General features: G+C 38.7%; 1 protein-coding gene across 1 annotated transcript in view; it reads right to left on the bottom strand.

Annotated features, from left to right (window-relative positions):
• The window catches only part of Reln (reelin), a 458,334-nt gene extending 445,986 nt beyond the window's left edge, over nt 1-12,348 (bottom strand). Inside the window, exon 1 of the mRNA XM_069996300.1 lies at nt 12,117-12,348. Coding sequence (XP_069852401.1) covers nt 12,117-12,348 — 232 coding nt within the window. The remainder of the gene's footprint in view (nt 1-12,116) is intronic.
• Between the last annotated feature and the right edge of the window lie 277 nt (nt 12,349-12,625).

Raw genomic sequence — 12,625 nt, 5'->3', positions numbered from 1 at the left:
CCTACAGGGTGATGAGTACAAGATTCTTGGTGGTCTGAAGTGAAGAACAGCAGCCAGCATCTCTGAGAATCTGGACCCTGTACAGACAAGAAATCTGTACTACATTGGGAAACTTTGAAAAGAGAATGAGACTTTTTAACACAACTATGAAAGCAACTAAGTCAACTTTTAGGCTACACAAGTATGAATGACAAATAAGCCCAAATAAGCCACTAAGAGTTTGGTAAAATTCAATGACACAGAAAAGATTTGGCCAGAAAAAGATGCCTTCAGCACTTGACCACTCCCTGCTCCTGGAGACAGTAGCATCATTTCTAATTGTAATGTATAGATTTTCCTTCCAAATCTATCTACCTCTATTAACACCTTAAACTCAAGTTAGCCAAAGTCGATTTCTATTGTACACAGCTGTAATACCCTGGCATACCCCTCTGTCACCAAACTGTGCAGGCTGATAGTAGCTTTTTAAATGGCTCTCTCCACCTAAATTTCTAATTCTCCTATCATATTCAGGTCCTATTTAAGTTACATTAGAGGAGAACAGATTTACTGTTTACCTTACTATCTTAATAAAACTGAAATTATCAAAATGTTAAAAATACATTTATGCAAAACTTTTGTTTGCAATTTGTCAACATACATGTTAACTGTTCTAGGCAAATATATATATTACATGGTAACTTTCCCATGCTCTGTAACAGCATATCTAATCAAAAAACTATGAATTTAGGAAACTCCAGCCATGTTTGACATGGATTTCTAGCTTATTTTGCAATCTTTCTTTTCAGTAATAAAATTAGCTTTTACTTTTTCCTCATGGTTGAAGTGACCTTGATTATGTAGTATTTTTCCTTGCCTGAAGTAAACAACATTATCAAAATTAAATGTACAAAATTGTTGTTACTTTTAGATCAAAATGGAATAAAAACTCCCAAATAATACCTTTTTTAAATCTTGGATGAAACAACACTTACGTCAATGTGACTCATTTTGTGCATTCATAAAAGGGATTCATAACTATATACTTCAAGAAAACTTTGTGAGCATTCCATGAGTTAATATATGTAAGGCATTTAGTCCAGTGCCTGGCATATATTAAACTCTTTTGGGTTCTTCTATTATTATAATTGTAGATAATTACTCAGAAACTCTGAATTGTATTTTCTCAGATAGGACCTATGTTTGGAATGTGACTCCACTTTTTTTTTTTTTTGCACGCTGAGAAACAATTTATTTCCTTATATTACTCTATCACAACCCCTAGACATAGAACATCTTTTGCAGGATAAAAATGAGGAAGTGTTTGTGCAAGAAAAGGAAGGGTGTAAAGAACTGGAGCTATGATCATAGGACATCTGAACATTTACAACAATGGTAGTGTAAACTAAATAAAATATTGCATGTTCCTGCAGGTACAACTGGGATGTCTGTTTCCTCTGTCGATATGAAACAAACAAGAGAACTGACAAGCTTGAATTTGGTCCTAGAAGATGAGCCCGCCATCACAAACAAGGTTAAGGCTAGGGCAGAACTCACATTTGCTTTAAATGTCAACAGGATTTACATATGGTGACACTGCATTTTAGAGAGATAGGAGTGTCAGGAAATAAAAGTTCAGTGAGGAAACTAAAAAGCATGAATTCTCAGGGTATAAGAAACTCTATAAAAACAGGCATAGGTCACCTTCTCAAAGTCAACAGATAATACACTATTCTTTGTAACCTACAGAAATAGCTATACATTAAGGAATGCTTGAAACATATTTCTTTAATAGTGGGTATGAAATATCTTAGTTCCATTAAGGTTACCAAAAGCAGGTCAGACCAATTCAGATCTTGATACAAGAAGTATAACTGAGCAAAAAGAGAAGGCTTGTATAGCTGCCTAAAGATGCAAATAAAGGCTCAGACCCTCTAAACTTCTGATCTACAATCCCCTGCACCATTATCTTCAGGGTTACAGGATAACTGTATTACCTCCTAGCTGTTAGAAGTAGTAAGGTAAGTCAAAAGTAAGTACCTGATGAATAGTTTTTAAAAATCTCCTTTTTCACTTCACCTCATCGAATTACATGGAGCTACAGAAAGCCTTAAATACAAGTATGTTTAACAGGACACAAAGTTGATCTGAACTTTATCAGTAAGAATGGGACTTCCAGGCAAAGTATAGTAGAACATTTCTGTAGTCCTAGCACTCAGAACCCTGAAGCAAGGAGATTATGATGCCAAGACAAGCCTGGCTTACGTAGTGAGACCCTATATCAAAGTAAAATAAAAACCAAAATAAAAGTATGTTTGGGTATACAACCATTAATGTATACCTTTATATGAGGTATCATGATTTCTTAGAAGAAAAAACTTCTTTCAATACTGCCTAGGAAAAAGATGCCAACCAGATAATCTGACTTGAGTTTTGTGAAAGAAACATAAATTGTGGGATATTCCATTAAGATTACCTAAACTTGTACTTTCCTATAATTTAGTAGTTATTTGCCTATACATATCAATTTTGCAACAGTAGACAGAATGTTCTAGTCAATCAACTTCTTTATTTGACTAGTGTATTTTTTTTCTTGTAAATGAATTAGACTTCAAGTTAACCACCTGACCACTTCAGGATTTAAGTTTTTCTAGTCTATCTTTTGATCTGGTCAACAGTGGGTTTACTAACAAAATCAGTCTGTTTCAATTTTAACTCCACTAAAGTTACATTTTAAAATTTTTACAGAGGGCTGTAGAAACACTGATAACATTTGATAAAATATATTAAACTGATTTCTATCTCCTAGCATCTTTCTAGACTACTGACTAAACACATACACACACGCGTGCGCACGCACACACACACACACACACACACACACACACACACACACACACACATTTTAGTTATTTTTCCCAAACATCAACTAACATGAACAAGAAGGTATGGATTGGAAATTGGTTAAATTAACCAAAGTGTTTTTTTTTTTAATAAAAACTATAAAGACTGTATTTCTAGCTATTCCAGAGGCTGAGATATGAAGATAAAGGTTCAAAGCCAGCCGCTGCAAAAAATGTCCTTGAGACTCATCTCCAATTAATCCCATAAAAGCTGGAAATGTAGCTGTGACTGTAATGGTAGAGTCCTAGAGTGCTAAAAAGCTAAAGGACAGCTGGGCACCAGTAGCTCATACCAGTAATCCTAGCTACTCAGGAGGCTAAGATCTGAGGATCACAGTTCAGAGCCAGCCTGCCCAAGCTTTCCTGCTCTGGCAAAAAAGTCCATGAGACCCTTATCTCCAATAGTCTACTCAGAAAAAGCTGAGGGCTGGGAAGGTGGCTCAGTGGTAGAGCGCTTGCCTTGCATGCCTGAGGCCCTGGGTTTGGTTCCTCAGCACCACATAAGCAAAAAGAAAAAAGCCGGAAGTGGCGCTGTGGCTCAGGTGGTAGAGCGCTAGCCTTGAGCTGAAGAGCTGAGAGTTCAGGCCCCACAACCGGACCCAAAAAAAAAAAAAAAGAAAAAGCTGAAAGTGGCACTATGGTTCAAGTGGTAGAGCTCTAGCTGTGAGCACAGAGAGGCTCAGGGACAGAGCCAGACTGAGTCCTAGGACCAGCAAAACAAAAAACAAAAATACAAAACTATAATCACTAATGCCAATATAATTGCAGAGAAGTCATAAATAAATTTTGGATAGGAAGGCTTTCCTCATCATACATACTTCATGATAAAAATGGATGTTTCTCTAGATTTTTGACCCCTCTCAATATATATACCCAATGGAACTTCCATTGAAATGTGCCATGTTATCAGCAAGGCACCAAATGTACCAGGGGTAACTGGCTCTTATCTGAACATGCTTTCCTTATCTCAAGTAGGATAACTGTATCAAATGGTGATAACTACTACATAGTAAACACCTATTGTCTTCCTTACACCCTGTATATCTCCTTGTTTAAGAACTGTTAACTTGCCAGGCACTGGTGGCTCCTGCCTGTAATTCTAGCTACTCAGGAGGCTGAGATCTGAGGATTGCAGTTCAAAGCTAGCCTGGGCACAAAAGACCATGAGACTCTCATCTACAACAAACCACTCAGAAAACCGTAAGTGTTACTGTGGCTCAAGTGGTAGAGCACTAGCTTTGAGCTGAAGAGCTAAGGGACAGTGCCCAGGCCCAGAGTTCAAGCCCCATGACCAAAAAAAAAAAAAAAAAAAAAAAAGACTAACTCTGAAATAAGACAGGAGAAATAAGAAATGAGAAAACAGGGGACCAGGGATATCGCTTGGGGAGTCAGAACTTACCTTCACTTCAGATTCTGCTTTGAACCCATAAAAGACAGGAAAGCAGCTCATTTAGAGCTAAATGACAACAAACATGAAAGTTCTGACAAATTTTACAATAGAGGAGCAAGGAAACACTTTTCTACTGGGAATAACTAACCTAATTTTTTTTTTTTTTTTTTGGCGGGTCGTGGTGCCTGAACTCTGGGCCTGGGCACTGTCCCTCAGCTCTTCAGCTCAACGTGAGCGCTTTACCACTTGAGCCACAGGACCAATCCGTCTTTTTCTGCTTATGTGGTGTTGAGGAATCGAACCCAGAGCCTCATGCATACAAGGCAAGCACTCTACCACTGAGCCACCTTCCCAGCCCCTAACCCAAAATTTTTGAATGGACAAAGTAATGTCAAAGAAAGTTAAAAATGATGTTTTAATATAGCATCATACAAGATTACTTATCCACCTTAGTTATTGCAAATTTCCAATGAATATAGTCCATGATATAAATATAATGACACTTTTCATGTAAGAAGGCATAGAAAAATGAGTAAAGAATTAGCAAAGAGAAATCTAAATGGAAGACATAAATGAGAAGAAATAAAACCAATTGCAAAGTAGGAAAAAGAAAGGTGGAGGAAAGGGGAAAGTAGAACCCAGTGATACAGAGTGGGAAGAAGAAGAGAGAACAGGCACTGTGAAAACTGAGAGGAGAGAGAGAAACCAAAGAAAAGATCAGACAAGGTCCAAAAGGAAAGAGAGGCAGGCAAAGTAGAAAGGCAGAGAGTCACTGCATAAAGCACTCATTGTAAATTGGCATCATTCCTTCTCAGGGTCCATAGTTTGTAGGCAACAGTCAGCATACATCAAAAATCAGCACTAGTTTAAACATTTGTTGGTTTTTCTATACTTTACAAAGTTATTTAATCAGTAAAATTGTACTTTGTTTCTAAAATAAAGTGGAGTGTGTGTGAAACAGAGAGAAAGAGAATGTGTGTGTGAGAAGAGACAGAGAGAGAAAAAGAGAGAGAGACAGAAAGAGAGAGACACAGAGAGAGACAGAGAAAGAGTGTGTGTGTGTGTGTCCTGGGGCTTAAATTCAGGGCCAGCACACTGTCCCTGAGATTCTTTGCTCAAGGCTAGTACTCTACCACTTGAGCCATAGCTCCACTTCGGGACTTCTGGCTTTATTTATTCTGGTAATTAATTGGAAATGAGTCTCTTGGACTTACCTGACCAGGCTGGTTTCAAACCACAATCCTCTGATCTCAGCCTCCTGAGTAGCTAGGATTACAGACATGAGCCACTCACATCCCACTAAAGTTCTTTTTTTTCTTTGTTTTTAAGGAAAACAAATTCATCATTAAAGAAAAATTAGGGTTTTATCTGTGAAGGGCTATATCCTATACTTCAAATCAACATTTGCACTTTTATATTGATTCCCCTACACACATAATCCTCAAAACATTTGCTAAAGCTGGGTTCTACCAAAAATAGAACAACAAAACAACACACCAAAAAAAAAACCCAGAAAGAAAATGCTATGTATTGTTTGCAAGAAGTAAACATATTTAAAGTAACTGATTAACCAACAGGGACAGTATCCAATCCTTTAGAAGCTCTGCTTTCAATGAGCTGGTTGTGACAGGTAACCATAGTGAAAATTACTCTCTACACACAAAAATTACTCTCTATTACACAACTGACACTAAAAGGAGATCACTTCATGGGAACATCCTGAGAGCAACAATTATTTTTTAAAATACATTATCTCTGTATTTCAACTAGAAATACAGAATACATATAAACATATATAGTGTATTTGTGCTGTAAACATTTTTTGCTTAAAGTTGATGAGATTAAAATTACATAGTTTGAAATTGATCCAGGTCTTATGGCTCACATCCAGAATCCTAGCTCAGAAGCCAGAGATGTGAGATTGGGAGGATAATGATTTGAAGCCAGTCAGGGCAAAAATGGTCACAGGGTCCCATCTCAACCAATAACTTGGCATTGCAGTACATGCCTGTCATCCTAGTTATGTAGGAAGCATAAACAGGAGGATTACAGTCCAGGCTGTCTCAGGCAAAAAGCAAGACCTTATCTAAAAAAAATAGAATATGAAGTGTTAGAAACATGGTTCAAGTACCACAGTGCCTTCCTAGCAAGCATGAAGCCTTGAGTTCAAACCCTAATACTGGGGACAAAAAAATTAAATCGGATGAGATTGAAATTAAACAACGTACTTATTTATTTTCTAAATGATTATAAAATCAAGTAGAGGGAATAGATCAATGTTCTTGAAACAATTTAAATAAATGTACTTCATTTGTATATGTTATATCAGTATTCAGACACTTCTCTGTTCATAATGAATCTTTCCATTTTACTCTAATGCACTCTTACTTTCTTTTCCTCATTGATATAGGATGACCCATGTTTTCTTTAAGGCATAAACAACTTTATATTTCTGTGAATATATATAAAAATCTTTTATTTTTGTTTTGTCAGTGTGGGGCTTGAACTCAGGGCCCTGTCCCTGAGCCTCTTGTACTCAAGACTAGTAGTGTTCTACCACACTTGAGCCATAGCACCACTTCTGGTTTTTGAGTGATTAATGAGATAAGAGTTTTATGGGACTTTTCTGCCCTGGCTGGTTTCAAACCATGATTCTCAGATCTCAGCCTCCTGAGTAGCTAGGCGTGAGTCACAGGTGCCCAGCTTAAACAAGTCCTTTAAATGTGAATGTTCTGAAGGTCCTGGTCAGTCAATTCATTTTATTCAAATGTAAAGGCTATTTGAAACAAAAGGTTATATATCAGAAAGTACTTGTGAAAATTAAAGTCATAATTAAGGCAATTAATTATAATTACTCTAAGAAACTCTTAAATCATCAGAAAAATAGCCAATTAATATGCAACCTCTCCTAAATAATTGATATCAGGCTCCTATTAAGTTGACCAGTTCTCATGAGAATAAAAAAGGAGATCAGGCTTTTAGATATATTCATTTGAATTAATTTGTGAAAAATTTTTAGTCAGTACCATTGACTTTAAAATGTTAAATATCCATCATAGCCAGGCTTTCAGAAAAAGCCAGAGAAGGTACTGTAGCTCAAGTGTTAGAGCATTAGCAATGAGCACAAAGAAGCTTAGGGCAGTGCCCAGGCCCGAGTTCAAACCCCAGGACCGTCAAATAAATAAATAATATATAATGATATATATGTATATATATACATGTTCTTTTTAAAAAATAAAACAATGAGCTAGTGGTATCAGTCAGTGGGAGAGCTCCTGCCTAGCAAGGGAGAAGCCCTGAGTAGAACTCTAGTACCTACCCTATAAAAAAATAAATGAAAAAGAAAAGAACAAGAAAAAGCAATTATTGGAACAAGCAAGAAAATTCTACCAAAAAATCTGATGACTATAACAGTACAGCTTTCATATTTTATTAATATTTTAATGAAAATTAATTTAATAATTTAAAATAAAGATTCACAAAATTGTCAGGAGTTATTTAAGCAATGTGTACTATGAATGAAGTTTCTACCTTAATGGATGTTTTACAATATAATTCTGAAGAGCTGACTTTTTTTCATACAAGATTGGAATTGAAACTCACAGAGCATATAAACTGTATGAGGCAAGATTTATATTATTTCAGCAACACTCTGAACCATATCAGTAAAATATGTTTGGAATAAATTGCAGAGACAAAGAAAGAAATATGTGACAAGTACAGCAAGATGTCTTAAAATGCCCAATTTTCATAGTTGTATATAAGCCGGATGCAGCTGCACTTATAAATTATATATGACAAACAGTTCTAACAGTTTAAATATGCTGATTCTAGAATGTAAGACATATACAAGCATATGCCTGGTTGAAAGCATAGTTAATTTAATTCAAATAATAAGATCATTGTTCTGAAAGAAATTAAATCTGAAGTATGTTCTCAAAAATAATGTCATTCCTATGTTTGAAAAGTTACTACAATGCACTGCCTTTGAACAGGGATCTTTAAATAGCAACCAGTTGACTTGAGAACACATGTGTCTACAACAGTAATACTGTCAATTGTTACAATAAAGTGCCTTGATTATACCTTTCTCAAGGTAAATGTTCAGTTTTAGTGATAGGAAATTGATTCTCCTTTCTCCCCACTATCATTTTTTAAATAAAGAGTAGAAGTGTAGAATGAAAGACTACCAATAATGCTGCTGGGTTTACAAAATACAATGAAATTCCCTTTTAAGCATATCACCTTATCACCTCTTCATTTCTGCTTAAGGCAGAGAAAGGTTGTTCTCTCCCTCCTCCCTTCCCTGCCTAACATCCCTCCCAGCAATTCCATTGATATTTCACAGTGTATTTCTCATAGTTTATAAAATGCTTCCTCACTTTTTCCTTCTGTGTTAACAAGAATTCTAAAGCCATTTATTCAGGCAAATGTCTTTTACCTCTCTCAGTTTGGCTTTCATAAGCTATATTTTCCTAATGTCTAGTCTCATCTTTCTCATAGAGACTGAGTAAAACCAGTTTGTGAGTGAGCAATTTAATATGAACTCAGGAGTATTTAAAGGGATTTCTATCCCAAAATATAATATCTGCCTTCCCAATGATACCAAATTTATTTTAATCAAAAAGGAGAAAAACAGCTTGCTGAAGTACTAAGTAAAACCATGGGAGAATTTTACATTGACAAGCCACATTCATTATATATTGATTGAAGGAAAGTGAGAGGAATTGCAAACTAAAACAGTAGGGAAGAGGTGAGCAAGGGGTTGTGAGAGAAGGGTGTAGATTTCAACTCAACCTTTAAATGTTTCTCAGCACTGATCAGGTCCCTAGGGGAAGTAGTAGTGAACTGCTGGGTGTGACTAGGAAAAAGAAATGGCCACCTGATTGGACCTCTAGTTTCTCATATTCAATTTTCCTATGATTTTCAAATTTCTACAAACAATAACAATTAATCATAAAGATTGTGTCTCAGAAAAACTGTTTTAACCCTGAAGCATTTGTAATACAGCATACATAGGATGCCTCTTTGCTGAGCTCTTATGCTGTGATGTATTCAGAGAAAATATATAGTTCATTGTGCCTAACAATACCACCAAAAGCATCACACATAACAGAGTTTAAAAGATACAGGAAAATGAGAATGGAGATACCGGATGAAACCATTTCATTATGAGAAGAAAGCCTATTACATGTAACCATGCAGTATTTATGGAGCTGCCAAAACTGCAAATAGGTGGATATACTATTACTTAATGTTGGAATCTCGCAATGATTCTCTATTGTATTACTGCCTTTGTTTTTGTCAAAGATTTTCAGTAGAAATCTTGAAGTGAATATGACAAAAGGACATGTAATTTTGAACCACTTTTATTCTAAACTCATACAATCCGAGTGCCAAAGGGCAGTTAAGTGATCTACAACAATGGTTTATGTTAGGTGCTATTATACACAGCATCTCTACCTCAATCATTCTTGAGTTTTAAAAAAGTAAAGAAAATCCTCACAACCACCAGCTCTTTCCCCCAAACATAACTCATCCAAATGCTGAGTCTGATGGAAATCAGACTCATTTTTCTCCTGACTTAATGCTACATTTAAAAGATTTAGAAGATTCAACATAGATTGTAAATTCCCAAGCTAACATTGCACAGATCTCATAAGTAGCCTTTCTGGCCACACTGACCTTCCATTTTCTTCACCAAACATATTAGCTTAACTTTTCCTACTGGCAAGTCTGTTCTTGCAAATCCTGTGTAATTGATTTGTAAAAGTAATTTCCAAATGTCTAAGGGAAAGAAAGCATATGGAAGCATTTCATTGTTAAACATTTCTTCTACCTGTAGAACATTTTTCAAGGAAAAACTCTCATTGTAGGACTGTAGCTATAGTTCATCCCTAAATCAAAATGTTGGTGAAACATCTAACGGGAATTTTAAATCTGGCATTATAACTTTACCTTCCAATATATATAATAACTTTACCTTTCAATTTTTTTACCTCCTTCAGGAAGAGGATGTGGACATTGGGACCCCCTGCCATGACCAATTAGGAGTATTATACTTTATTCTTACCTTCTATCATCACACTTTTTCAAGATTTAGGGGTATGATTGCAGTCAATCTAGGAATCTTTTGCTCACTTTATAGAAAAAGAAAGCATATTGCATTTTATTGGATTTCCTTTCCTGACCACTCCAAGGACTGGGAAGAAACTAAGGCTGTGTATCATCTTGCAATCTTCTATCACATGACAATTATACCTCTTAGACCAGGCTTTGCTCACTGATCTACCTTACTGACATGGCCAGGACTTTGCTAAGGGTCATGCCAAGTGGAAGAAGGTCTCAACCAATCAGTCATTGGATTCAATCTGGGTTGTCATCTTGTTGCCTGGTCCTTCCATTTAAAGATTCCCATAACTCAGAGAGTGCAGTCAGCACTTTCTGATAAAGAAGGGACTTGTGATAAAAAATTAATTTTCCAAATTTAATCCTGAATTGCCACAGACAAGACTGCCACCGTGCCATAGGAAAAGTGTAAAAGCACTGTTTTAAACCTCTTGGATGCAGTTATTTAGGCTAGGTATTTCAGAAAAGATATAAAGGGGCTTTTAAGTAGAAAACTCTTTTTAAGGATTTTTGCAATGTTTACATGTGTGTCTATCTGAAATACCAGCTCCTCAGAGATTACCTTCTGCCATGTCAACACCACCTGTTAGCCTATTAGAGACAGAAATTATGAAATTAGCTTACTAGACAATAGTTTCTACTCTGGAGTATAAAATTTTGTGCTAAAATTCTAACTGAATACTGCCTATCACTACTCAAAAGTCTCACTGGAGCAAAACATTCAGAAAACCCAAGAGGAATGCAGAAAACAGACTAAAAAATATTCCATTTACTCGACCTGTACCCTAAAATATGAAAAATATATGCACTAGATAAAATAATATTTCTTGGAACTATTATTTCTTCAACAATAGTTAACCTCGAAAAGGATTTCCTTTTAATAAGAGCCTTGCAGTCCTTTCTTGGAAATTAAAGCTGTGCAGCTAAAAGACAGTCATTAATAAACACCACAAAGACAATTCTCACAACAAGCTGTATGTTAAAAGTAAGTGTGGAGTCAGGACTTAAAAAAAAAACATCCATTACTAACATTTTACAAGAGACTTTCAAGGAATAAAGAGCTGGGAGCGGCCCTGTTGGGCACTGGATGGAAGGCCAGGCGCTGGCTCCTGGCGGGAACTTTGCGGAGGGTCGGCAGGCGGTGCGGGGCGGCCAGGTGCCCCGGCGCATCAATCTGTCACCAGCCGGGGTCCGCAGAGCCCTGCCACCGCCTCCAGGCCGCCACCCGGGGCCCCACCAGGAGGTCCCTCGAGCAGGACAAAGGTCTGACATCCAGGGAATGGAGTTCAGAGAATGAGATGCACAGGTTTGCTCAATGTGGCAGCTGTCTAAACAGAACTGGGAACGAAGGGGAAGAGACCTCGGCCCCCAAGAATTGTCTGGCACTGGGTACCAACACCCCTTGAGATGTGTGAGGGACGTGAGTGAGGGGTGGAGAACAAATCCCAACTCACCACTCCATTCTCCACTAACTTTGTTCCTCCCCTCGCGCGCGCGGGCACACACACACACACACACACACACACACACACACACACACACACACACACACACACACACACACACACACACACCCGACAGAGTGCAATGCTGGAGGACGGGTTGTCATGGTTCTTGTTTAAATGGCCCCTTGGAAGAGGGAAGGGGATTAGACAGCTGCGCCCCGCGGGCGCCCCGGGACGCAGGCCGGGGCACGGAGATGCCGTGGTACCTACCATGGTATTCCTGTCCCGGTACGTAGTAGGTGGGGTTGCCCGCAATGTGCAGGGAAATGAGCACCTCGCCCTGCTCCCCATCCCCTTCCAGCTCCCCGTGGTGGGTGCACAGGAAAAAGAAGGGCGAAAAACGAGGGTAGTAGCCCGCCGCGGCGCGCGCCCTCAGCGTCGCCCCCAGCACCACGGCCAGGAGGAGAGTCCGCGGCGCCCAGCCCCGGCCGCCGCGCTCCATGCCGCCGCCGTGCGCCCCGCGCGCCGCGCTCGCATGCACTTGGGGGGCTCGCCGGGACGGAGGAGCCGCGCGCCCAGGGAAGGCTCTCCAGAAGGACGGCCGGCCGGCCGCCGTGGAGCGGGTTCGGGAGCGCAGTCCCGCGGGGGAAGTTCGCGGGAGACTCGCGCCTCCCCAAAGTTACTTTGGGTCACAGAAGCGCGGGGCCGGGCGGCTCGCGGGCGACTCCAGCGCGTCGTCCGCCGCCTCCGTGCGCCGCCGCCGCCGTCTGTGCGCGACG

Source organism: Dipodomys merriami, unplaced genomic scaffold (assembly GCF_024711535.1).
Source record: "Dipodomys merriami isolate MVZ:Mamm:240054 unplaced genomic scaffold, mDipMer1.0.p SCAF_5, whole genome shotgun sequence".
Lineage (NCBI taxonomy): Eukaryota > Metazoa > Chordata > Mammalia > Rodentia > Heteromyidae > Dipodomys > Dipodomys merriami.
This window is presented reverse-complemented; position numbering and strand designations above follow the sequence as displayed.